This window comes from Poromitra crassiceps, assembly GCF_964638095.1.
Source record: "Poromitra crassiceps genome assembly, chromosome: 1".
Classification (NCBI taxonomy): Eukaryota; Metazoa; Chordata; class Actinopteri; order Beryciformes; family Melamphaidae; genus Poromitra; species Poromitra crassiceps.
The window spans coordinates 72,145,640-72,172,675 of NC_139623.1; the positions used below are offsets into that span (position 1 = coordinate 72,145,640).

General features: G+C 42.4%; 1 protein-coding gene across 1 annotated transcript in view; it reads right to left on the reverse strand.

Annotated features, from left to right (window-relative positions):
• Positions 1-582: 582 nt before the first annotated feature.
• LOC310792894 (lissencephaly-1 homolog B-like) overlaps positions 583-27,036 on the reverse strand; it is a 60,865-nt gene continuing 34,411 nt past the window's right edge. Inside the window, exons 7-11 of the mRNA XM_083654664.1 lie at positions 18,963-19,065; positions 8,626-8,854; positions 4,876-4,977; positions 4,450-4,606; positions 583-1,903 (exon numbers count right to left, since the gene is read on the reverse strand). Coding sequence (XP_083510790.1) covers positions 1,830-1,903; positions 4,450-4,606; positions 4,876-4,977; positions 8,626-8,854; positions 18,963-19,065 — 665 coding nt within the window. The 3' untranslated portion in view covers positions 583-1,829. The remainder of the gene's footprint in view (positions 1,904-4,449; positions 4,607-4,875; positions 4,978-8,625; positions 8,855-18,962; positions 19,066-27,036) is intronic.

Consider the following 27,036-nt stretch of genomic DNA (forward strand, 5'->3'; position numbering starts at 1 on the left):
CTGACAAAATGAATATGATGCTCATTGATTTCTAACTCCAATAACATGTGTCCAAATTCTCTTAATGCTTCAAAGTCTCCACCAGATTCCACCTATAAAGCAAACCCTTTTTTTTGGGGGGGGGGGGGGGGGGTTCAAATGGATGACAATGCATCCATGCAAAACAATCCTTTCTGTAAGATGAACCCATATCAGGTTTGTTTAAAGAGGTTGCTTAATAATTATTTCAAGATTTTGTATTAAAATGCACAAAAAGCCAAAGGGTTCCCAAATATTTTCATATACTCTATATATAGGCTACTGCATAGCAACTAAAAGCTAGCAAACAGCAAAACACTGTAGTAACACAGCATGCTTGATTGCTGTGTGGGTGTTTTCATGGCTGCCTTTGTAACAATACATCCATACATTTGAACAGCACGACGACTGCAAAGTGAACTGCACGGCTCGAACCTCACCGTTACTTTGTGGTGGCAAACGCCGTCTCCCTCCAGTTCCTCATTCCACTTCACCATGTCTCCTCAAAGAAAGTGCACAAGACGAGCAGACATCTTATATTTACAGATTTTTATTTCATTATGTTGCAAACAATGACATCCAGATATATTGTTACACTTTTTTTCTTCTCTTTTTTACTGTGTGTGTATGTGCATTTGTGAGTGTATGTGTGCGTAAAGAGAGCAGTGAGACCACAGAAAGCAGAATGAACGTCCCATGTGAGGGAGCCCCTCCATGGATTAACAAGGCAGAAATAGCGAGCAAGAGGGGGCGGCGGGGGGGATTCTCTGGGGGCAATATACACACAAACCTGTTTTCCTCTGTCAAACACACCGTTTGGCTACGGGGACATGAGCTCTGTGCTCTCAGCAGCATAGGGATCATTAAGGTCTTGTGACTGTCTACTAAAAAGCAAGTTATTAAAGAGATGAAGTAGCATGAATGAACACAGTGGGTGAGAAGCTTTGCCTCCTTGCCCCTCTCTCCTCAAAACTATCAGAGCAGAGATGGTGGAGAGATTTCTCCTTGTCATAATATACAGACACATACGCGCGCACACACACAATGTATACGCACACATACACGCTCGCTCACCCACAGACAACTCGTGTGATTGGACTACGGCGCTGCGTCCCCGCTTCGTGTTTTCGCATCTTCCTCCCAAGCTTCTCATATCCTCCCACTCGTCCTTCTATTGATCCCTTTCTTCACACCCTCTCTCCTTCAGCATATCCACGCAGCAACAGAGCACAATATCAGAGGCATGGAATAAAACTCAACTCAACAAAAACTCATCCCCTTCAACGAGGGGTGCAATTGTTTTTTTTCTTCCGTGCACCGTCGGTTACCCAGAATCCACCTGCGCCAGCACACAAGGATGTTTATTACCCTTTGACCCGATAGGAAGTCATGACAACGGTATGCAAATTCGGCAAATTCAAGAGTATACAATTTTTTTGGGATTCACCATGCAAGGAATACTTCTTTTCTTTTGAGTGTGTTTATGAGTCAGAGATTGCGTGACATTTATTAAGCGTACCCTACATCCAGAATAATTTACAGAAAAAGGACAATAGTCATCTTAATAGGGGCTGGACCGGTGGGTGTAGGGGGAGGAGGGAGGGAAGGAGAGGAGAGGGGGAGGAGGGAAAGAGCCATGGTCAACTATGGTTTTGGAGTGCGAGAGGTGGGGCTTTGATGGGTGCAAGGACATAAGGAAGAGAGGACTGAGGTTCAGGGGGGTGGAATAGGTTTGAGCTATTAGGGGCTGCCTTTGGAGCAGGGAGGGGGAACGGGAGGGAAGTGGCAGGGCGGCTTTTTTAGAGGCAGTCTCAGCGGCACTCCCAGACTTTGACTGTCTGATCGACGCTGCCTGTCACCACGTAGGGAGCAGTCTTGTGGAAATCTGCAGGAGAGGGAGAGACCCTGGGTCAGGTAACATTGCATTAGAGAGACCCTGGGTCAGGTAACATTGCATTAGAGACAAATTCAGTCACTTCAACACAGGCATCTTCTATTTAAGAGTCTAACACAAGCAAATATAATGATCATCGGAAGTCTTAAAGCCACCCCTCCAGTGTATTTCGTAATTTTTACAATATTTCACATGTTTCTGACTGAGTCATGTCCTGACAAGTGTTGTTTAGCCACACTGTTCGCCAAATATTTTTTGCCAACATAATTTTGTGCTCAAGTTCAGAAAGTTCAGTTAGTTAAGTTGCTAAAATGGGAAGATGACGTACGACTCAATGGAACGTTATAGTCGTACGTAATAACAATTAGATTCTGACTGAGGACGAGCTGGCCTGTTAAATAGCTAGCTATCTGTTAGCTAAGCCCCACTGCCTCTAACAACATCCAGCCTCAAAACGCCACTGAGTGACCAAAACATTAGCTTGTTAACAATTTTGAGTCACGCTCTATCCAATGGGGGCATCAGCTTTAAAATCCATTGGCCGTTTAAAAAATATATATATATTCCCCCCCACCCCCGATTTTTTATCCCATTTTTATCCCCCATTAGTGCTAATTTTAATTTATTTCTCCTGGTTGCTACTCCACCTCGAGCCAAAACTGGCTCCATGCTTCCTCCGAGACATGGGCAGTTAGCCAGCCGCTTCTTTTCACCTGACAGGGGAAGCTTCAGCGGTAGGAGATAGCACGTGGGAGGTTCACGCTATTCCAACCAGTTCCCCTCCCTCCGAACAGGCGCCCCCAACGACCAGAGGAGGCACCACTTCAGCGACCAGGATATTGCATGTATTGGTGTGGGGTTCCTATATGAAGGAAACCCCCAGGGGGCACGGGGAGAACATGCAAACTCCACAGAGAAAGGCCCTTTTGACGACCCCACCCGGGCGGCGGGCGCTCGAGGACATGCGGACGGTAGATGTTTGTAGTTGAAACAAAAACATAAATACTGTAGGCTACATGAATGGAAATGTTTGATCATTAATATCTACTTTTAGAAATTATATAGGCTGAAATCAAATCACTGTGCATAATTGTGAAAGTGTCTTTATTGACAGATGAAAAGGCTGTTATTTACCCTTTGTCACCACCTGGTGAGTAAATATATGTGTAACTAAAACCATTAAAATTGACAACAGGTCTGCAACTTTTTTTCCCCCGTGTATCTACTTGGCTGGTTGGGAACCCCTGTGTTACATAACTGGACATGTAATTCAGGGTACAGATCAAAAGACATTTTGAAACATATTGAAATCGATCGAATCGAATCGAAATTAATCGATTCGCAACCTTGTGAATCGGAATCGAATCGATTCTTGAAATTTGAACCAATACCCAGCTCTAAGGCTGGGCGATATGACGATATATTTCGTCTGGATGATAGAAAATGTATTTCGTTTGATATGATGCTCTATTGTTTATATCGTTGTGTTGCAAATCACACTCTTTACGGCAATATTGTCCGTCATTTGGATGACGCTGTGCTTTCTTCATTCATTTTACTCACGTCCACAGTCCACACATGCACCAGACTGTCAACAAGCCCCTTGCGTCCCTTTATAAGTGGCACAAATCAGCCGGTGAGTAGGCTAAAGAGCAGGGAGATGTTACCTCCACTCCGTCCGCCTAGCCTACCCAGGCATTTGCGCTGTGTTTGATCCATATTTGCGTGTGTCCTCCTAACGTTAAACCTGGCAAAACAACTCCTCCCATCCTCTCATCATCCCAAGGAAATCCCTTGAGGGCAACAAAACGTCTATTGTTAGCTTTAGCTTTTAACTTTCCCTGAGTGAGTTGTGTTCGTTCACGTTGTTCTTCTTCTACAGTTTTATTCTTCTTCTACTGAACATGTAGGTATTTTGACGTTGACTAAAGAAATACTGCCGCCTAGTGGTCGCTTTTAGATATGATTCCAGATTAGTGCTTAAATCAAACACATCAATAGCAAATGCTAGTGAATGCTAGTGTCCTCTTTGAAAATCGAACTGGTGGTGTGTGGTTCAGTTTGTGTTTCATTCTACTGCCCTGCAACTAATTATTATTATTTGTGTTGTAAAGAATAGCCATGCTTATCTGTATTCTGAATGCATGTATCCTTTGTGAGGTTTGACAACATTTTAACTGGTTTAACTGCTACATAAATAAATGACCATGTGGTCACTTTATATAAACTATAAATAGAATTTACAGAAAATATGCTATATCGTGATATATATCGTATCGGGATATGAAATTACCTATATCGGGATATGAGATTTTGGTCATATCGCCCAGCCCTAGTTTATAGCACAGAATCAGATGGCGTGCAATTATACAGCAGGCGCTCATAGAACATTTGAAATCGAACACCAACTCTTAAACAAACAGGTAAGAAAACTGACTGGAGGGGGCTTTAAGGTGGGTATTTCCTCTTGCCTGGTTCTGTATTTTTACAGGTCAGACGATGCTAAATTAATTCCATGAATTGTGTATCTATCTCACCCAGGGAGGTAACAAAGTGTTCATGGGCACACAGGGTCTTCATGCAGCGTTTGTTCTTATAGTCCCAGATCCTAAGGGTTTTGTCGTCAGCACAGCTCACTATGAATCTGCCTCCAGGATGCACCAGCACCCCACGCACCCAGTTGTCATGACCCACCTGGAGAAACCAATGAGACTGGTTACAACTCACTCCCTTTACACAAGCAATAACACTGATCATATACACCACCAGTTAACCCATCGATACCTGATGGAGCATTTGTGTGTGTATCCCTTAAAGTGATACACATACAAATGAGGGATATACATGCAAATGCTGCATCAGGTATCAATGAGTTAAAAGCAAGTACACTGCACTCTACAAGTGAACAGAAATAGCCAACAATGATACCATGTCCAACCTGGAGAAACGCACGCACGACTCACCAGAGTCATAAGGCACATGCCAATGCTGACGTCCCACATCTTAATGGTTTTATCTCTGGATCCAGAGAGGAGGAAGGGGCCAGGCTTCCCACTCTTCTTGTTCTGGAGGACAGAGACAGAAGAAAAGAAAGAAAGAGAGAGAATGGAGTGGCTTTATTAAGGTAAACAAAGCAAACGCTGCTTTCGTAGTAGTATAGAGTGGTTGTTTTTATATTATGGTCCGCAAACCCTGAAATGTCACAGACAAAAGAACACACTTTCCATGAACCAAGATTGTTTTGTCTCCTCTGCTTCATCTCACCTGTCTTTATTCACGGAGTGTGTTTAAGGCAGTACAGGTGAGAGTGTACAAACAATAGATGATATAGCAGTGTGTTTAAGGCAGTACAGGTGAGAGTGTACAAACAATAGATGATATAGCCGTGTGGGCACAAGACCAATGATTACCCAAAGAGTTTGCAGAAAGGGAGCATCACAGAAGGAAGCCTAAAGCCCAATTTATGCTTCGTCTGCCGACACTTTTGAAACGGTCGCCGACAGAAATGAGGACTTGAGTCGACACTTTCAAGTGTCGGCGAGCAGTGTCTGCTACCTGGTGAAATGTCTAGTGTCGCTGACTACGTCATAGTATCGCGCAAGTCTGATTGGCTATATAGACGGCACGCGCTCTTCCTTGTTTTTGTTGGGGTCCACCTGCTAGTTTTTGCTCGATTGAAATGAATGAACGTGTCCCCGCTATTTTTATCAGCCTGTCCTTGATGTATGACTTCGTGAAAATCACTAAGAACATCGTGACCAATTTCCCAGAGAGAGAGGAGGTGAGTTGTGTGGTTGTGTGCTGTTTATATGCGGCTGCAGCCAAGTAAGTTACATCTTGCCTCCGAGGTGGTTTCACTGTGCATTTCGTTCCCTTCGTTCCCTGTCTGCAGCTGCTTATAGCGTTCGAGTGTCACGTGACCGTTCAACCGAGGCGAACGTCCTCTGAAGTATAAATGCAACACCATGAGCGACACTTTATTTTTCGTCTGCGACCATGTGCTGAGCGACACTTTATAATAAGTATAAATTAAGCTTAAGAAATCATATCACAACAACTTCCGTATAGTTCAGTGCTGCGTGCACTACATTGTATAAACATCAATTGTTCTCAATTCCAGCATGTCAGGGTATTGTAGGCCCATCTTCAGCAATCCCAAAACAAGCTTGTGTCAAGGGACAAATCACAACAGATTTATCCAAAAGAAATGTGCAAAGTGGAAATAGAATGAATCATATTTTCACATATTTCATGCATTATTCCAGCACTTCCAGTAGAACACTTTTACCATTCATTTGATTCAGGGAGAACAGGGGAAAGAAAGAATAGAATAGAACTTTATTTGCCATTTCAACACATGGTTGATTGGAAATTGTCGGCCATCATCAAGACGGCCATCATTAGCTATGACGAATACGACTACAAACTAGGGGTGCACCAATCACGTTTTTTTGCCACCGATCACCTATGAGAAATATCTGCCCGACCGATCACGATCACCGATTTTTGTGTGTGCAGCTATAGCAGTCTATAGAACAGTTTCCATTTTACATATAGGCCTACATTTCATGCATCAAATTGAAAGTGCAGCACATTTAATTTTTTTCTACATCAATATTTTATAGTGTGTAGCCTAGAGGAAACCGCCAACATGATCATTTTTTGTGAGAGAATTGGAGCATAAGACTGTTGAGACTAGAAAAGGGTAGAAGAAACGTTCTTTATAGTTCAGTCCAGTTCCATCAGTTCAGTTTATAAAGGAACAAAATATTCCACTTTTGTTACCAGTATAATGCAGTTCAGTTCATTCAACAAAATACTCCATTCTGGGATTTCCCTGTTTTCCAAGAACTCAAACCCAAGGAAACTATTTTATAGATATATGCTAAAGCTGCTAAAGCTAACTGAAGCGAACCAATAGCTTTGTTAAGTGGTCACCCATCTTTTGCCAATGCAAGGCTGGTGACAGCTGTTGTCAGTTCAGGTTAGTTAATTAGTTGGCTAGTTGATTACAAGATTAGAACAGCTGTTCTCAAGTCTGTGGGCTCCACAATGGATTTCCTTGCGATGACGAGAGGGTGAGAGATGTTTTGCCAGGTTTAACATTAGGAGGACACACGCAAGTATGGATCAAAGGCGGACTTAACACAGCACAAACGTGTTGACAGCTATTGCAATTATACGGAGATAGCGAGGCAGCATAGTAAATAAACACACGTGGCACTGCGCTCCGTTTTCATCAATTAACTATTAATAGCGCAAGGGACGGCCACTCGTCAATTCGCTGCACGTAGCCAAACACTCTTGGCTGCTGTTAGCCGCTAATTAGCAACAAACATTTCAACAGGCTCATACCCCGGTCGCAAACCTTACGTCAGAGGCATGTTTATCCGATTGGTTGAAGTTAACACGCACCAGCGGTGATAGACAGATGGGTCATCCAATCACCTGACGAGTAGCTTGGAAAAAGTGCCCGCCTCCGTCAGCGGGTCGGGTTACTGCATTCCCAGATCGACTGGTTTAGTGAAACGTAAATGTGGAGCTAAACCGTACATCTGGCAGCGTCAGGTTAGATTTGGCTATCATCAGCTTCTAAATTTAGCTAAAGTTGTTTTAAGCATGTGTCATCTAAAAATAAAGACAATTAAGACGATAATTCACTCAAAAATAATCTTTTCATGAACTTTAGTTTAGAGCATGTAGCAGCATATTTATTTCTGGCATCAATGTACTACATGTAATAAATGTACGGTAATATAGTGCAAATTGCAAAACTGCAAAATAGTACACATTGAAATTGAAAACATATAGTGCAATGAAATATGTACTATCCATTGAATGAATAATGCAAAATAAATTTAGGGCACTACTACATGGAATGGAAATGGAACCAAAAACTATTCACTATGTATGCAACCAAAATATCAACAAAAATAAATAGTTTCAGTCTTCTCAGGCATCAAACACATTTTTAAATGTGGTAAGTAGAGAGTGCAAACTGCGGAGTAAAATTAGGTTTTACAGTATTCCCGTCAGCAACACGAGCTTAACATTGCTATGATGACAACGTTACAGCAAGGCTTTTAACGTTACTATCGTTAGCCAATGCCAATAGCTAACGTTAGCAGCTAAAACTTAACGTTGCGGTTGGCAGTGAGCTAACAAGCTAATTAGCCTTTATCTCCATCATCGTCTGCATTGGCCCAAGTGCTTCCCTTTGAGATGCTCGTGCATCATACTCGTGCTGCCATGATAAGCGAGTTCAGCTTATTTAGCAGATTTTGCATTTCACATTATTGTGGGTGAAATGCTCCCACACTTTGGACGTATGAGGACGGCTAGACATTTTTTCTGTGGAGAAGCACTGGGAGCTACAAACTGCTTGTTTTTCCGGTCACGGTGATGTCACGTTTTCCCCGATGATGGGTACTGCGCATGTGCATCAAAGACAGGACGGAGACACCTGGAGGCCAGGCCAGCCAGTGAGGCCATCGCAGGCAGCAGCTTCGGCGAAACAAAACACATTTTTTTTTCTTTTTTTCAGCTAAAAAACAAACATGCGATGACGTCGATTACCAAATACATCGGCGAGGATTTTGGTCATCGATGTCATCGCGACTAGTCGACTAATCGTGGCAGCCCTAATTCAAGGTGACCCAAACATTCACTAGGGTCTACTGTACTTAAAATGAACCTGCAGCAGCTGTACGCACCTCTGAGCCTGTGGCCTCCAGGATGGTGGGGTGGGCGGTGTCGGGGGCCCAGGCGATACACTCCACCACGTGTTCGTGCTCCCGCAACTCAGCCTTGCACTCCTTGGAGGCAGCCACCCAGACACGCACCGTCTGGTCGTTGGAGCAGCTGGCGAGCAACGAGCCGTCCTGGTTGGGACGCACCATCCTCACCCACTCCCTGTGTCCCGTAAATGTCTTCACACAGTACCTGTAGATGGAAGCAATGTACACGCCAACTTATAGACATGATGTGTATATTGAGTTATTGTTATTTCATGCAATATTAAATCAGAGATGAGGTTAGGAACAATAGATGGACGGAGAAAAGAAGTAACCTTCCCATTGGAAATTCATGGAAGTTGTACGTCTAAGAAAAAACAAAAGCAACAACAAACATACAATTCCGGGACAAAGCCTTGTGAAATCCCAGTGAAATCCCAACCCTCAAAGTCCAGAGCAGCGGTTCCCAAACTTTTTCATCTTGGGACCCAAGAGATTTTTTTTATCTCCCTGGGACCCAAACTCACAAAAACATATGGTAATGAGTAGGGCTGTCAAAAAAGATATTCGTATATTCCTTCAAAAAAATACATATATTATTTTATACAACAGTTAGTTCCGGCCGAGCAATTTGATTGGACAAGAGGGATCCTACCAGTGCTGATATTTCACGATAACGCACTGGCGCTTCACTGTGTGTAGGGTAGGCTATATCACTCCGCTTCACAGCTGCTCTAATCAACAAAACGCTTCACAGCTGCTCTAATCAACAAAACAAACACCAGCCACGTTACATTGAACATCATTCACAAAGCGTAACACAGCTACTGACAGCGCAAAGATGGATTTATTTCCTAACATAACTTTTGACTTAAACTATGAATGCTCGTCAGAGGACGACGAGGGGGCGCAACATTCTTCTGCGGAAACCTCCAGGTTTGCTCATATTTCACCTGCAGAACTTGACGATTTGGAGAGAAACAAAAACGAAGCAAACACTTTGAGGCAAACAGTCTGGGCTGTGAACTGCTTTCAAACTGGGCTACGTTCAAAAACTATGACCATCAACTTCCAGTCAATTGAGAAGACAGAGCTGAATACTGTTTTATGGATCCGTACGGACGAACAAAGGAGAGCTATCTGGGATAAGCAGTTACCTTGGGCTTCGCGCTGGTTTCAATCGCTATATCAACGAGCCGCCTCTCAGCCGTTCATGGAATTTATTGCAGGATGCTGAATTCCTCCCAGCTAATAACGTTTTCAAAGGCGTTGTGAAACAGATCAGACGAGCCGGGAAAGACACAACAACACATCACCCGGCAATTTCAACTGAAGACCAGCTCATCTTAAAGCAATCTGCTGCACTACGCCCAGACAATCCAAAGGGTTTACAGAACAAGGTCTGGTATGATATTCAGTTGCATTTTGGACGCAGGGGCAAAGAGGGGAATCGGGCTCTCAAACCTGATTCATTCACCCTAAAATACGACGAGAATGGAGCAAAGTTTTTCACGACGACGTTCAATGAAGAAACAAAAAATCGCAAAGACCCTTTGGAGAGAGACAGAGAAAATCGGAGGGGTGCCATGTTTGAGGAGCCAGGAAAGCCCCTCTGTCCAATTGTTTATCTTGAAAAGTACTTGAGCAAACTTCCACCTGACGCAAAAGCCCTCTATCTGCAGCCCAGGAGGAATGCAGCTGTCACAGATGGCGTCTGGTACACCGCAACTCCGCTTGGAGTAAACCAGTTGGCACAGATGTTACCCAGGATGTGTAAAGAAGCGGGGACACGAGCGTCTTACACCAACCACTGCCTCCGGGCCACCGCCATACAGAAGCTGTCTGATGCAGGACTCCAAGCCAGGGAGATCATGGCAGTGAGTGGGCACAGGTAAGATGATTAACGCCTATGAATACAAAGTCGGGATGACAACGAGGACGGTGATTTGTGATAGTTCGCCACACTTTTTTGTCTTGCAGGTCTGAAAGCTCGTTAAAAAGTTATTGGCGACCATCCACGGAGAGCAGGAAAAGATGGAGCAACATACTGTCAGATCAAACAAACTCGCCCTCGGTATCCGACCTGCCTCCTGCAAAGCGACAGTCAACCATGCCGTCACCAGACTCTTATTTCACTGGCTGTACAATAAATGGAAACGTGCAAATCAATGTGTATGATAAAAAGTAGGCAGCCTGCAGTTAATTAGGCTACATTTTCGGCAACTGGTAGCAGAAAGCTGAGGGGACTATTTTTGTTGGCGGAGGAATAAATAGAGAAATCATATATTTTCTCAGCTTTTTGTCATTTTCTTAATCAGCTTTGTTTAATAGGAGTGTTAGAATATCACACTCGAGGTCGTGCTGTTGTTGTCTAATATCGTCACTGCTGTGATTATCTCCGGCACTCGGCCTGCGGCCTTGTGAAGCCTGGTGGTCTGCCAGAGAATTGCAAAAAAAAAAAAAAAAAAAAAAGTTTTAACAACAGTTAAAACAACAACAGTGTTTACATAACCCTGAACAGTTGCCGGATTGGGCCGATTTCCTGAAATATCGTGATATTTGGGAAACTTCACAATTTTGAACATTTACTTTGAGAGGCTGCAGCAGGCTCAGGTCTAAAGCCAGAGTGAAGTTTCTGGTATCGTATGAAACTATCATGCTAGCTTGTCAGGAAGGTAGCTAAATAACACTCCAAATTTAGGCAAAAAAAAAAAGGGGGTCCTCTTTTTCACAGCCTAATTAGTCTAGTAGGAACGGGGGGTCCCCGCGCACCCGAAAGATATATTTTTCTAACATAGATTTTTGTACTCCTCAAGGTGTCTAATAAACAAATTTGGTTGTTACCCCGTTGAAATAGTGTCCCATGGGTGCGTTTGGCGGCCATCTTTGCGGGCATATTGCGATGTCTGATGAAAATGGATAAGGGTCATAACTTTTGAACTAGACGTCATACAGAGACAAATGACACCACTTTTCTGTATGATTTCTGCATGAGGAATTGATTGAGAGGGTTGTTTTAATGATTTTAACAGGTTTGGTATAGTAAAACTCAAAAACATTTGAAAAAAGTGTCTAATTTACTCTCAAAATCTTGCAAAAGAAATCTATCTACATATTAATCCATGGGCCAGAAGGGTTGGGAATAATGCTCATATTGATTTTTGGCAAGGTATACATCTCTAGAGTTAGAAAATATGTGAGAGCATTGCACCAATGGTAGCTAAATGTGTGTTATCACTCGATTTATAACACCATGCAAAACACTTTTCAAACCTAATAGTTGCGGGACTTAGGGACATTTGAGGCTACGTTCATGCAAATCAAGTCTAAAAGCACCAGATTTTGCCCAGAATTAGCCCAGGGCATGCTCTAACAATTGAGCCAGAGTGCCCGAGCCGGTGACCCCCGGGGTCACCATGGCGGCCAAATCCAATATGACCACTGTCCGAAAAAGATTTTGGCTATAACTTTTGAAAGAGATGAGCTAGAAATACAGACTTGGTGTCTATCTTATATTTTTTGACCATTAGAAAGGTGTTGGAATGCTTATCTTTACTAATGAAGATGTGTGTGGACCCCTAATCTGCATATTTCCAAGATGGCGGCTACCTGAATATGAGTTTTACCATAACTGTTGATGCTTTTAGTAAACTCGGTGTCCATTTTATGGTTTTTGAGTTTTAGAAACACATTGTAATACTCAGATTTATGATTTAATCTATCTATAGTACTCTACTTTGCATAGTAAGTAGGCTACCAATATGGCTGCTATCCCATTTCTTTTTTACATACACTTTTGTAGTTGTAAGAATGAGTTACCATCAAACTGGTGGAAACAAACAATCTACAGTATTTATCTTACATATTTCATTGAAACAATTAGACAAGTGAGTAACACTGAGGTATGTCCATGGGTTGGGGGGGTTAAGTTAGATTGAGTGTAAAGTGTTTTTTGTTTATATCCTTATATCCACAGCCAGATTAATCAAATATTGTTGTCTTGACCTCATTGTTGGTACAGGCACTCTTGCATCCACATTGAGGTGCCACGGGCTCCAGCTTTACAGTATTCACAGCACCCACTACATGACCTTTTGCAGCTGCAGCAGAGAATGATGACTCAGGCTTTACTGGCATCTGGAAGATGGGTCCAGTAAGGTTCCCAAGTCTTGGTCATGGAGTCCCAGTACCAGCCCCACATACTGAACTCTGGATATTTTGCTGGACAGAGGTTGCTGATTCCAGTAGAAGCTGGTCTGCAGCAGTCCCCATTTGACATGCTGAATCAGTGCATCTTGCGTGGGAGGCAAGTTCTCAAGGGACTTGGTACCATTTGAGAAAAGCTGATGTCTGGCTTCATCTACTTGGCTGGAGACACAGCTCTTGCTGGACATGACAACAACCATAATGCTTCCAGTCTTTGGACATCGACATCTGAGTTGATCGGTTCAGGCTCCAAGGTGAAGGCGTCCACAGTCTCAGTGAGATCCGCATGTTGCTTCCCAAGCTGCCCATCCACTTCTTTTCCCATAGCCCTGGAAGGCTGATGTAGTATCATATCCTTTTAGCACATGGAAGAGATGTAATGCCAGTGATCTCTGGGGACCAAGAACATTGCAGATTTTGTGAACATAAATGTACTTTCCACATGTGAAGCCGATCCAGTGCTCTGTGAGGCCTAATGTGTAGAAGAAGCGTATTGCAAGTATTACAACATCACTGTCGGATGTATGGATCCAGAGTTTCTATGGCTACTGGCCGCAGCATGTGCCAGGTGCTATAAATCATTCTACTGTAGTGTCTGCTTCAGGATGGTTACAAGGCTGAAGTGCAGATATGTCATATTCAGATCTGTTGGAAAGTACAACATCCTTCTTGGTAGAAAAGAGGAGTTCATCCCAAAACCCTGGTCGCCCTCACCTTGGGGTTGTCATGTACAGCAAAAGCTGTGGCTCCAGCCAAGTAGATGATGCTAGACATTGGCTTTTTTCAAATGCATCAAGAGAACCTGCCTCCCACCCAAGATGCACTGATTCAGCATGTCAAATGGGGACTGCTGCAGGCCAGCTTCTACTGGAATCAGGCAACCTCTGTCCAGCAAAATATGCAGAGTTCAGTACGTGGGGCTGGTACTGGGACTCCATGACCAAGACTTTGGAACCTTACTGGACCCATCTTCCAGATGCCAGTAAAGCCTGAGCAATCATTCTCTGCTGCAGCTGCAAAAAGTCATGTAGTGGGTGCTGTGAATGTTGTAAAGCTGGAGCCCGTGGCACCTCAATGTGGATGCAAGAGTGCCTGTACCAACAATGAGGGTCAAGACAACAATATTTTAGTAATCTGGCTGTGGATATAAGGATATAAACAAAAACCACTTGTCATCTGAAGTCTTTTATGCAAAATCAGTCACCCTGGTAAATCAAAAGGACTGAGCACTTCTAACTCAATTCAACCTATGGACATAAGTAGGCTACTACTCACTTGTACATATAGGCACCAATATATGTTTTGTTCTGTTGTTTTTGTTTCTGATATTGTAATATTTTGTTCAAATTCTAAACACCTTTGATCAGTATTGATAGCATTTCACATTTATGGTAGGGATGCACCGATTGCCATTTTCTTGGCCGATTCCGATTTCCGATTTTTTAATAGTCTGACTTGCCGATACCGATTTTTGCCGATTCCGATTTTTTTTTCTAAAAACAACAATTGACAGCTTACACAAACGTTTTTGTAACTTTGTTTAAAAATTAAGATTCATAGAACAATTCTTACATCTAATGGGGATCCAAATAAACAAATAAACAATTCTTATAATTTGCATGAAGTAGGACCTTCTCACTCAAACACATCTCAAAATAAAAGTGTTCCAGGTTAGGCTACTGGACAGAGCTTTTTTGTGCAAATACAATGAATACAAAAATTAAATTAAATCCAATAGCCTATATCCCACAGCTATCATGCATTTACTTTTCCAAAAGAAAACAGGTGCAACAGAACATCAAAATGATCCATGGACAAGGAGTTTATAGACTGGCTCCAGACCAGTCCTCTTGAGTAGAGGGGAAATGAGTTTATGAGTTACAGTAACGATCTTCAGTCTGAATATCAGGCGGAGTTTACACACAGTCCGAAGTTTGGTATGCGTATTTTTATCTGCCATCCGAAAAAATATCGTCACGCACAGAAAACGTTGCACACTTGTGAGTCCGATGCATTTTTATTATTATGTCCGTCGTTCTCATGTCGTTCTATTTGCAATACGAAACAAATAGTCTCTCCTGTATCCACGTCACGTTACAACATGACTTGACAGGCTGAGGCAGCAGCGCTGATGTGGAATGGAAAAGCAGGTCGGGGAATGGTTATCATACTGGACACAATGCTCGCGTTCACCTCGCCAAGCCGGCTGTGCGCGGTGGCGGGTTGCTGGAGCACCGCTTCCCGGGGAGAGAGAGCAGAGAGAGAGGGGCCAGTGAGGTGAAGCGAGCCGCTCTGACTGGACTCCAGCCGAGCGGGACTCGGCCGCATCTCTGTCTCCACGGCTTATTTTCGACTTGCATGTGTGACAAACTGCGAGCTTTGTCTACTTCACTGACGGTGAAAAAAATCCACAACGAGGAAGGTATGCTGGCGTGTGTGGTGTGGTGGCTGGGTGCCTGTCTCGGTGCTTTGGGGTGCGCGCACGTCATGTGAAAATCGGCTCACAGAATCGGCTATTTAGAGTGACCGGAACAGATCACCGATCGAGGCCGATCACGTGAAAATCGGCCATTTCCGGTCACGTGCCGATCGATCGGTGCATCCCTAATTTATGGAGAGCATTGATGCACAGACTGGCTATTACCTGTATCAATGGGAATGGGTTATACTCTATTTGTCTAATTGTTTCAATAAAATCTGTAAGATACATACTGTAGATTGTTTGTTTCCACCAGTTTGATGGTAACTTATTCTTACAAGTCTACACTCAATCTGGGTGAAAGTGTATGTAAAAAAAAAATCGGTTAGCGGCCATATTGGTAGCCTACTTACTATGCAAAGTAGAGTGCTATAGACAGATTCAATCATAAATCTGAGTATTACAATGTGTTTCTAAAACTCAAAAACCATAAAATGGACACCGAGTTTACTAAAAGCATCAACAGTTATGGTAAAACTCATATTCAGGTAGCCGCCATCTTGGAAATATGCAGATTAGGGGTCCACACACATCTTCCCTAGTAAAGATAAGCATTCCAACACCTTTCTAATGGTCAAAAAACATAAGATAGACACCAAGTCTGTATTTCTAGCTCATCTCTTTCAAAAGTTATAGCCAAAATCTTTTTCGGACAGTGGTCATATTGGATCTGGCCACCATGGTGACCCCGGGGGTCACCGGCTCGGGCACTCTGGCTCAATTGTTAGAGCATGCCCTTGGCTAATTCTGGGCAAAATCTGGTGCTTTTAGACTTGATTTGCATGAACTTAGCCTCAAATGTCCCTAAAAGTCCCGCAACTATTATGTTTTGCATGGTGTTATAAATCGAGTGATAACACACATTTAGCTACCATTGGTGCAATGCTCTCACATATTTTCTAACTCTAGAGATGTATACCTTGCCAAAAATCAATATGAGCATTATTCCCAACCCTTCTGGCCCATGGACTAATATGTAGATAGATTGTTTTTGCAAGATTTTGAGAGTAAATTAGACACTTTTTTCAAATGTTTTTGAGTTTTACTATACCAAACCTGTTAAAATCATTAAAACAACCCTCTCAATCAATTCCTCATGCAGAAATCATACAGAAAAGTGGTGTCATTTGTCTCTGTATGACGTCTAGTTCAAAAGTTATGACCCTTATCCATTTTCATCAGACATCGCAATATGCCCGCAAAGATGGCCGCCAAACGGACACATGGGACACTATTTCAACGGGGTAACAACACAATTTGTTTATTAGACACCTTGAGGAGTACAAAAATCTATGTTAGAAAAATATATCTTTCGGGTGCGCGGGGACCCCCCGTTCCTACTAGACTAAATGTTGGCAGGTGTATGTGTCCGTGTGTGTCCATTTTGAACCAGCTAGTAGCCTTATATTGTTATTTAGCCTTTCTGCTGCTATCGCATGGTTAAATCAGCAAATTTTATTTTAAAACTGAGCTCAATAGAGCCTTCGGAATATAGTGAAGTTGGGTGAGGAGGAGGAATAGTGCTTTGCCTTGCTGCAGTCTGGTTTGTCCCCATTCACCACCCGTAGCTCCACAGGCGGCTAACGGTAAGCTAACTAGCTTAGCTACATAGTTTGCTCATAACTTTATCAGATTCCACAATTTTGCCATCTACTGACCAAAATCCAAAGTGCTTCGAAACAGGGCTTCTTAGACTGCTCAGAGTTAAAATCACTCTATCTACTAGGGATGTTCATCAGTTATCGAAAATCGATAATTGATCGTTAAGGAATGGAATCGATCATGTGGAATTTTTATCGATTTTGTTATTATTAAAAAATAAATAAATAAAATTGCGGACTAGGTTTGGGTGGAATTCGTTCCTCCTCGCCCCACTCCATTGCACAGCCGACTAACGTGAGGTGGAGCTTCATATAGTCTCTAGTTTTCTGGCTGGGCACAGGCCTTTGTGCCAACAAAACTGTTTTAAACATGGGGAATTCACACCGGCATGCGCCGGTTGAGAGTGAGTGTTGGAGAGGAGACACATTGAAATAAAGAGTTAATTGAGGAGAACACGTTGTCTTTCGTATTTTCTGCCATAGGCATTCATTTTGTAAAAAAAATATATATATATTAAAAAAATATTATTATTATCGTTAATTTTCCGCGATATTCGATTATGGAAATTTTTCAAAATGAACATCCCTACTCTCTACTGCTGCCGCGTTTGGCTGTTAACAAAGTGACTCCTGTCCATCAGTGAGTGTAGTGGCCCAAGACAGACAGGCAGCAGCGCAAGCTCTCACGAGAATGTGCAATGCCTATACAATCTAAATCATAATGTCTGTTCATAATTTATTTTCTGTTTTTGTATGAAACCTAAATGCATGTTTTTTATGCTGCCAATGCCAACTTGGCCATTTTTTTTACCTGGTTAACTCATTGAGTGCCAATGACGACAATCGTCGTCAATTCAAATAGTAACGTAGAGTGCCAATGACGACGATTGTCGTCAATTGCGTTTTTTGACGGTGGGACGTGGATCAAAGCCTGATGCATCTCCTGTGAAAGTATGGGGGATGTCGAATGTGTAGAAGCTATTTTATGGACCCATTAGGTGGCGACAGTGCTCTCCAGATTAGAGAAAGGTGAGGAAAAACAGCAGAAGAAGCCCCGTGATGAAACGGAAACCGATGCTGGAGCCAGAGCCGTATAGATTGCTCTGGCTGGAGCTAACGTTAGCTGCGAACAGCAGTCAATCCGCTCCCACAACTGAGGCCCTCTGTCTCTGCTGCATAGTTTCTCCACACGATTAGCCGCCAGAAAAGCAGCACCCGACGCCGAAGGGCCAAACCATTCTCAGCAGTCCGGTTTGGCTTTTCGGTGTCGCGCTGGGAGCCGGTGCACAAAAACGGAGCGCTCCGAAAAAAGACGCTGGGTGCGTGTTAGGCTGTGTGTTAGTGTGGGGATGAGTTTCTCCAAGCTCCGCCGGCATGCAGGCTGTGTGTTGGTGTGGGGGTGAGTTTCTCCCAGCTCTGGCATGCAAGCTGTGTGTTGGTGGGGATGAGTTTATCCCAGCTCCATGCAGAGATTCGTCGCCTGACACACGCAGCAGAGCGAGCAGAGCCACCAGAGACACTCCCAGGAGGAGGAGTTTGCAGTTGAGGGGGGTGGGGGTGCTGTTTTATTGAAGGAAATTACTGTTCAGATGTTTCAGGTCAGAAAAATATTAGCTTCAGAGTCAGTGATTTGCTTGAAATGCTTCATTTCACAAAAGGCTCATTATCTCAGCTTCTAGTCTGAAACGTCTGTTTTTGGTGAAATCAACCTATCTTCTCCGGCTGATAACTAAAGAACGGAAAATTATATCAATAAACTTTTTTTTGCTGATGATACAATAAGAGTCTCATCGTTCTTTGTGTGTGTTCGGTGTTTACATAGTAATATCACACAATATTCTGTGGGCCTCGAGAAATCACTGAAAACGCTCTGAAAGGGCTGGCACTGGGAGCGTCCGTTTTCCAAAAGTGGCTGGCACTCAATGAGTTAAATGTAATGTAAATAATAATAATAATATAATAATAATAGTTTATTACCGATAGTTTGGGAAACACTGCGCCAGAGCAAGGGGTACTGAGAGTTTACTTACCCAGTAGCCACCTCCCACATCTTGATGGTCTTGTCTCTGGAAGCAGACACTATGTGGTCTCCATTGGGCATGATAGCTACAGACGACACATTGTGGTCGTGGCCTGAATAAAAGATATGGTAAAGAGTTTAGTTGTGTAAGCGGTCAGTGTTCATCTTAATACTTTAGCCCCAAAACCAAATGCAGCCAAGATCAGCAAAACATTTTAAAGCTCAGTTTTTTAAATAACCCTAACCACTAATAAAGAATTTATTTCAGTTTCTAATATAACCCTACCCTCATATAAGACACGATTTTCGCTGCTGATCAGAATCACTTTTGATATATTTTGTATTTTCTGATTTGCTGATATATTTTTATTTATTTAGTTATTGAATTGTAGAACTGTCTACCATGTACATGGGGGAATAGTGTTGAGAGTGAAACCCAAGATTAGAAGTCATTCATATACATCCGCTAGTTAGGATAACTTTTTGTGAATTATACAGTTGTGAAATTTGAGTATTCCACAATTTCCTGCGGACTCGTACTTTGAGAATCACTGATCTAGACAGCTGTAGCGTAAAATAATGAATGAGTGATGTATTATCTGAACAAACTGGTATCTTAAGTACAACCCAGTGTTTCCCATACATAAAGGAATTTGTGGCGGGCCGCCACAATAATATTTTGACCGCCACAATAAGATGTTGACCAAAAAAAAAAAAAAAAAATTTTTTTTTTTACATTGCACCTGAACGCAACATGCAAGATATCCGCTGAATAAGTGTCCAATAAATGTTCATGTCATTCTGGCCAATACTTCTGTTATAGCATTTCAGTCTGGAATATGGAATATCTTTCAATAATCTATGATTTAGCTGCTAAATTGTCAAATACCGCCATCTGCTCGCTACCCAGGCACTTATGTATGTACTTAACCTAACTAACTTAACCTAACTAACTATCCGGTGTGCACAACACTGTCAGCCTAAACTCTGGCTGACACCCCAAAAACCTACAATCCGCTACAGAAAAATGTATATTGTTTGTTTATTAACTGGCCCCTCGCCTTCTATCATTTCACGAAAGTGGCAAAGCAAGTTGAGTATCCCTGACCTATATATATATATATAAAACTCAGTTCAGTGGCCTTGTGGTCTGAGTATCCGCCCTATATATATACATTAGGGCTGTGGCGATTCACTTATCTCCCGATTCGATACTATCACGATTCTTGGGTGCCGATTCGATTTATATTGCGATTCTTAAGTATTGCGATTCTACGATTATTGCGATTCGATATTACGATTTATTGCGATTTTTGTTTATTTTTTTCTTTTCTTTTTTCAGTTTGTTTGCTTTTTTACACTAGATTAGAACATGGGAAAAGTTGAATCATACACTAGAGACTGTATATTATATATCATGAGTAGGGCTGGGCGATATACCGTAGTTAAAAACAGGGGCGGACTGGGATCATAATTCAGGCCGGGCATTAGATACCAAGCAGGCCAGGCCGATATGGGCCGACGCGCGTGAAATTTGGGCCGTTTGAAGCCAGATTTGGGCCGTTTGAAGTCCAATTTTACAATGAGATGCACCCACTTTAACCCTGAAGTGTAATTATTACTTCAGACTAACTAATAAAGTAATAAAACCACTAGTAAACCAGTAGGCGGCGCCTGGCCTGCTGTTCAGTGAGTGGCCTGACTGCAAGCACCCAAAAAAATATATATACCGTAAATTCCGGACTATAAGCCGCACCTTTTTTCCCGTTTTTTGGGCTTTTTTGGCCCCTGCGGCTTATATAACGGTGCGGCTTATCTATGGATTTTTTCAAAAAAAAAAAAAAAAAAAAAAAAAAAATCTCTCTTTTTTAGCACTCTTTCTAACTATAAATCCTATATAACTATAATAAGTTTTAATTTCCTCTCTTGCCCTCTTTTCACCACACTGTATGACACTGTATGACACTGTGTGCACTGTAAAAAACAACACAGGTGGTGTTGTGTTATGTTGTTTTGTTGAAATGTTAATAAATGGGAGCTTCCTCAAACAGCCATCTCTTTCCCGACAATCCCCTCTGTGCATGAACCCTTACATATGGTAATTAAACATTAAAACACAAAAAAAAAAAAAAAAAAAAACATTAAAACACCTGCGGCTTATAGTCCGGTGCGGCTTATATAAGAAAAAAATAGTCAACTTTGCAGGTGCGGCTTATACACCGGTGCGGCTTATAGTCCGGAATTTACGGTATATATATATTTTTTTAAATTTGCGATTATCGATTCTGGAATAAAAGATCGATCCAAAAAATCGTGACATTAAAAATCGCGATACTTAGGTGAATCGATTTTTTCCCCCACCCCTAATATATATACACACACATATATATATATACTGTGTATATATATGTATATATGCTCTGAGCAGGTTGAGCAAAGAGGTCCAGGGCACTGTGGTTTGACTCCTGGCCCCAGTCCTCCGCCGACTAACAAGCAGTGCTAATAAACCCAGAGATAAATCTCTGGGTAGTATCAGGTGCTTTGCGTTGCTGTAGCCGCTCTTTGCACTTGGTCTTGGAGCTAGCTTGTGCAGTGCCTCGGGGTGCCAGCCCTAACACTGTTGCGTGCCGACTTTCCGAGCTGTCATCCAGTCTTTCACGGATGTCCGTGGGTCTTCCCTAGGGGTCGACCGATATGGCTTTTTCATGGCCGATACCGATACCGATTATCGCGAGTCAAGCAGACCGATAACCGATATTTTGGAACCGATATATATTTGCAGTAAAATAGAAAATCTTGGTGTCAAAATTTTGAATAACACGACCGATTGTTAAAATGCATTTTCTTCAGCTTATCCAACTGCAATATTAATTGAAAATAGTCACACTATTAACATTAAGCAAAGTGGTGTGTGTGTGTGTGTGCGTGTGTGCTCAATCTAGTGGAGACTTGGGCATATTATCAAGATAAATCTGTGGACTTATACTTTTAACAAACACCGACTCACTACAGTAACAAGATAATAGAGGGTTTCCCTCCGCTTACACCTGATAACCTCACCCCCAGGCTCTCAAAGGAGAATACTGAAACAAACATGTTCATCCGTGCATCCTCCAAACAAACAGAGTCTGCTGACGAAATGTCTCATCCTCGTTTATTCGGTTCCTTGTTTCATTCCAAACAAACTGAGTCCGCTCCGCTGACGAAATGTCTCATCCTCGTTTATTCGGTTCCTTGTTTCATTCCAAACAGAGTCCGCTCCGCTGACGAAATGTCTCATCCTAGTTTATTCGGTTCCTTGTTCCAGGCAGAGAAGAGAAAAAAGTCCGCTGCAGCTTGCCCAGACATGCCTGGCTGCCAATGTATTTTTCGGACACGCAGCGCGACAGCACTGCAGGCACCAACATTACTCAAAGATATATTATGCTATCAATACACAAATAAGTAAGGGTTAATGTACGACGAGGTGTCCATTATCACTTTTTAAGGGACGACGTGGAGGCGTGAACCGTCCGAGGCGAAGCCGAGGATGGTTGCCTCCGCGAAGTCCCTTAAAAAGTGATAATGGACACCTCGAAGTGCATTAACCCGCTTATACCATGGTCACTTGCCAACAAAACAATAAGACCAGTCATTTATATTTCCATGTGTAATAAATAAAGCAATCTAAATGGCTAAATGTCTGTTATTCATACTGTAAATCAGTCTTCCACGAAATAAAATAGTCCCTCCCACCTCCACCACCCGCTCCGTTTTAAAGCCGACTCAAACGTTAACTTTATTACAGGAATGCAGGTTTAACGATGTTTTGCGTTCTACATTAAATGAAGACATTACCGTTTGGCAGCTTGCTTTATTTTGTATGATAGATACGTATTGGCCAAGTATATTAACATTTAAGAGCGAAGAGTTTCAGCAAGTGAGAGAGAGCAGCGCCCTGCGTGTGCTGCTGATGTGGTGAAATGCAGAGAGAGTTGTCTCTCTCTCTCTCTCTCTCTCTCTCTCTCTCTCTCTCTCTCTCTCTCTCTCTCTCTCGTGCACGAGCCGAGGGAAATCTTCTCTTTCTCGCCGAGAAGAGCCTGGTGACGCGAGGTTAAAAAATCTCCGAAACGAAAATCAAAATTGTAAATAAGAGTTATTTTTGATAAACTGAGCACACAGGGGTGATTTAAATACTTACTTTGACCGACTCAATTTTTTTCTCAAGTTCCAAAATTGTCATATTAACCCTTAACGGGGGTATAGAGCTCAAACTGCTCTCCTGATAACACTGATGAAACTATGGCGCATTGATATGAACGGTGAACAGACCATTTAGCTAGGTGTCCATTATCACTGTACAATATCACTTTTTAATGGACACCTTGCAGCCAATCAGAATCGAGTATTCACCCAGACCATGGTATAATCTCTGTTATCTTGTTATCGTTATCACTGCAACAAAGTGCATGCGTGCATTTTCAATTAAACTGCTTCATCTCTCTCACTGATAGACAGACCTCTCCACACTCCACACTTTGCACTGTGCGAGGCAGCGCTTCATACGAATCGCTCATAAGATCATGGTGTTTTTGCAATGTCAGCGTAGGTAATTATTATGTATATTAACTTTATTACAACTTTGGCATGGCAATATCTGCTGCTTTTCCTTAACACAGTGTGACTGTTAGTGTGACAACAGCCAACTACCGTAAATTCCGGACTATAAGCCGCACCGGTGTATAAGCCGCACCTGCAAAGTTGACTATTTTTTTCTTATATAAGCCGCACCGGACTATAAGCCGCGGGTGTTTTAATGTTTTTTTTTTTTTTTTTTTTTGTGTTTTAATGTTTAATTACCATATGTAAGGGTTCATGCACAGAGGGGATTGTCGGGAAAGAGATGGCTGTTTGAGGAAGCTCCCATTTATTAACATTTCAACAAAACAACATAACACAACACCACCTGTGTTGTTTTTTACAGTGCACACAGTGTCATACAGTGTCATACAGTGTGGTGAAAAGAGGGCAAGAGAGGAAATTAAAACTTATTATAGTTATATAGGATTTATAGTTAGAAAGAGTGCTAAAAAAGAGAGATTTTTTTTTTTTTTTTTTTGAAAAAATCCATAGATAAGCCGCACCGTTATATAAGCCGCAGGGGCCAAAAAAGGCCAAAAAACGGGAAAAAAGGTGCGGCTTATAGTCCGGAATTTACGGTAGTCGAGTCCGCTGCTCTCGCTACAGGCAGCCTCGCTCTGTCCCCCTATACTAGGCTGCGCTGAACAGACTCAGAGAGCACTGAGGTGAGGTGTCAAGATTTCATCTCTGAGCCCTCTGATAGGCTATTGCTTGATGTGTAACCAATCAGATAGCGCTGTGGGCGGGACATTGCTCCAGATCACACACAGAGGGAATTACTGTAGGAGAGGATTCTTCCAGGTGCAGCAGCCGCAAATTAGCGCACTTTTTTATTCAATTATGATATCGGCAAACAGCCAAAGAAAATGCCGATACAGATAATCGGCAAAATGATGAATATCGGCCATAATAATCGGCCAAACCGATAATCGGTCGACGCCTAGTCTTCCCCCACCGCCAATGGGCATTTCCCCATGGTCACGACATTACAGGTGAAGTAAACATCAAAAGATGCTCCGCTACAAGCAGAAACCGCAGGATCACCGCGAGGACAACACACCGCGGACCCCGCCCGCAGCAAAGCACCCCCGACGTTCACTTCACATCAAAGATGCTTTGCCACAAGCAGAAACCGCAGGAGCCACGACATGCCAACCCCACGGCGGTATTCCTTGGTGAGAGTGATATATGTATGTATATACCGGTATGTATACAGTATGTGTATATATATAGTGTGTGTGTGTATGTATATATATATATATATTAGAGATGGGAATAGATTAATTTTTTTAATCTAGATTAATCCTGGTCATTAATCTAGATTAATCTAGATTAAAATGGGTCATTTGAAGTCTGTCGAAGCCATTCAAAATATAGAAGTAAGTCCTTGTGAACAGGTTTCTGTTTATTCAATTCAACTTGAATAGCCAGTAGGCATTTAAAGGTAAGAAACCAGCAGGTTACACACATGGTTTGTCTTCATCTGGACAAAGTTCTATCCTGAACTACCTGGAATGAACACCAGAGGGTATAAGAACAACAACCCACATTTCTGGGATCAATAATATTAAACTGGCATTAAACTGTCAGTAGCTGTGTTTCCATTACAGTTTTTCGCAAAATAATTGCGATATTTCTACAACTTCGACAATGTACAATTGCGACTTGTAGGCGTTTCCATTGAAGTTGAGTTTGGTCTGATGCGCGCACACCTGAACGCAATTCCCCATTACCAGCAGCTGCCACAGTGATTACGCACGGGGATCTGCCCATATCCCGTCCCCTGCATGCTCAAATCTAACCAATGGTCAATGCAAATCACAACATGAAGTTACGTAAGGGATAATGTATTGTGAGCCGGTGATTACTGGCGAAATAATGACCGACAGGTGAATGATTGAGCCCGACGCGCAGCGGAGGGCTTAATCAATCACCTGAAGGTCATTATTTCCAGTAATCACCGGCTCACTATACATTATCCCGCTTAGAACATGGCCTACAACTAAATTATTTCAGTAATCTGACAAAAATAATTATTCAAATAGATTTTTTAATAGCGTTTTCAACAACAAAGCGGTTTCATTTGTAATTGGCACACAAGACACCACAGCTGCAACTGGTTGGCCTAATTAGTAGTGTCTGCAGACAAAATGCTCTTATCAACTGATTAATCCAGGTGTGGCAGAGCAGCGGTCGGTTGTCGAGAAATAATGACCGGTGAATCTTGTTGATTGACCAATCAGAATCGAGTATTCAAGAGAGCCGTGTTCTAAAACGCATATAAACGAGCCTGATTATCAATTCAAAAGAAAATGAGTCGCAAAATGTTGCTGGCTGCGGTGAATGCGAGCGCGACAGACAGAGGAAAAAAGGTAGCCTATACAACTGGTCCGATTTAGACATTTCAGAATGTTGTGTAGGCTATTATAACATTGCACCTGAAACATGTGTAATGTATTACTCACAGTCACTGTATTCACTTCACTGAATACTGAATACTGAAGTGACTTCAGTCAGGAGCACCGCACCGGTGTGTGCTGCACACATGACGTGCAAATGCGGAAAATCTGTTTCCATTACACTTTTGCGATAAACTGCTATATCGACACATCTGAAAAACCACCTCATGAGAGCGGCAGACATAAATGTCCGCGCTTACATACCTGTTCCATTCTAAAGTGATAATCATCATGGCCTGCTCAATATAAGTGGACCCTGCTACCAGACAACTTTGAGAATAGATTAACGGCGATAATTTTTTTATCGCGCGTTAAGAGTCTCGCGTTAACGCAGCCGTTAATGGCGTTAACGATCCCATCTCTAATATATATATATATATATATATATATATATATATTAGGGCTGCTCGATAAACCGATTTTGAATCGTAATCAAATTAATTAGTTAGGACGATGTTTAAAAAATGAAAATCGTCAAGTCGATTTACACTTTAACGAGGGTAATTAGGTTAGGGCGGGGCGGCTCTCTCTCATGTACACGTGCTGTTTAAGGTGCTGCTCGTCCCTTCTCCCAGCTGTAAAGTCTCTCTGGAGGCTGTAACTACAGCGTGTTTGACTGCGGGCTGTACAAGATAACGATTGCCACCCACAACACACACATGCACACGAACACAGACGTTATCACCAGACGGTGAAATGTTGCCTTTATAGTTCACATAACAAAACAACACGTGAGGCCAGCGAGTAGGTTCTGCTTCTGCTTCATGGCTGTAGTGTAACGTTATGTCTGTCTGAATTTCCTAACTGCTATCGCAGTTCCCCGCATACCTGTTGTGACTGTGTTATTCTAGTACAGATATAACTAGCTCTACACACTGCTGATATAATTATATAATTATGTCACGGAGGCACCGAACCAAGAGTATCCCTCCAACAGAGCAGAGTGCTCGATCAAATCCACCAGTGTTAAGTGACTGCAGGTTAGCAAGCAAAAGCCAGGAAGTT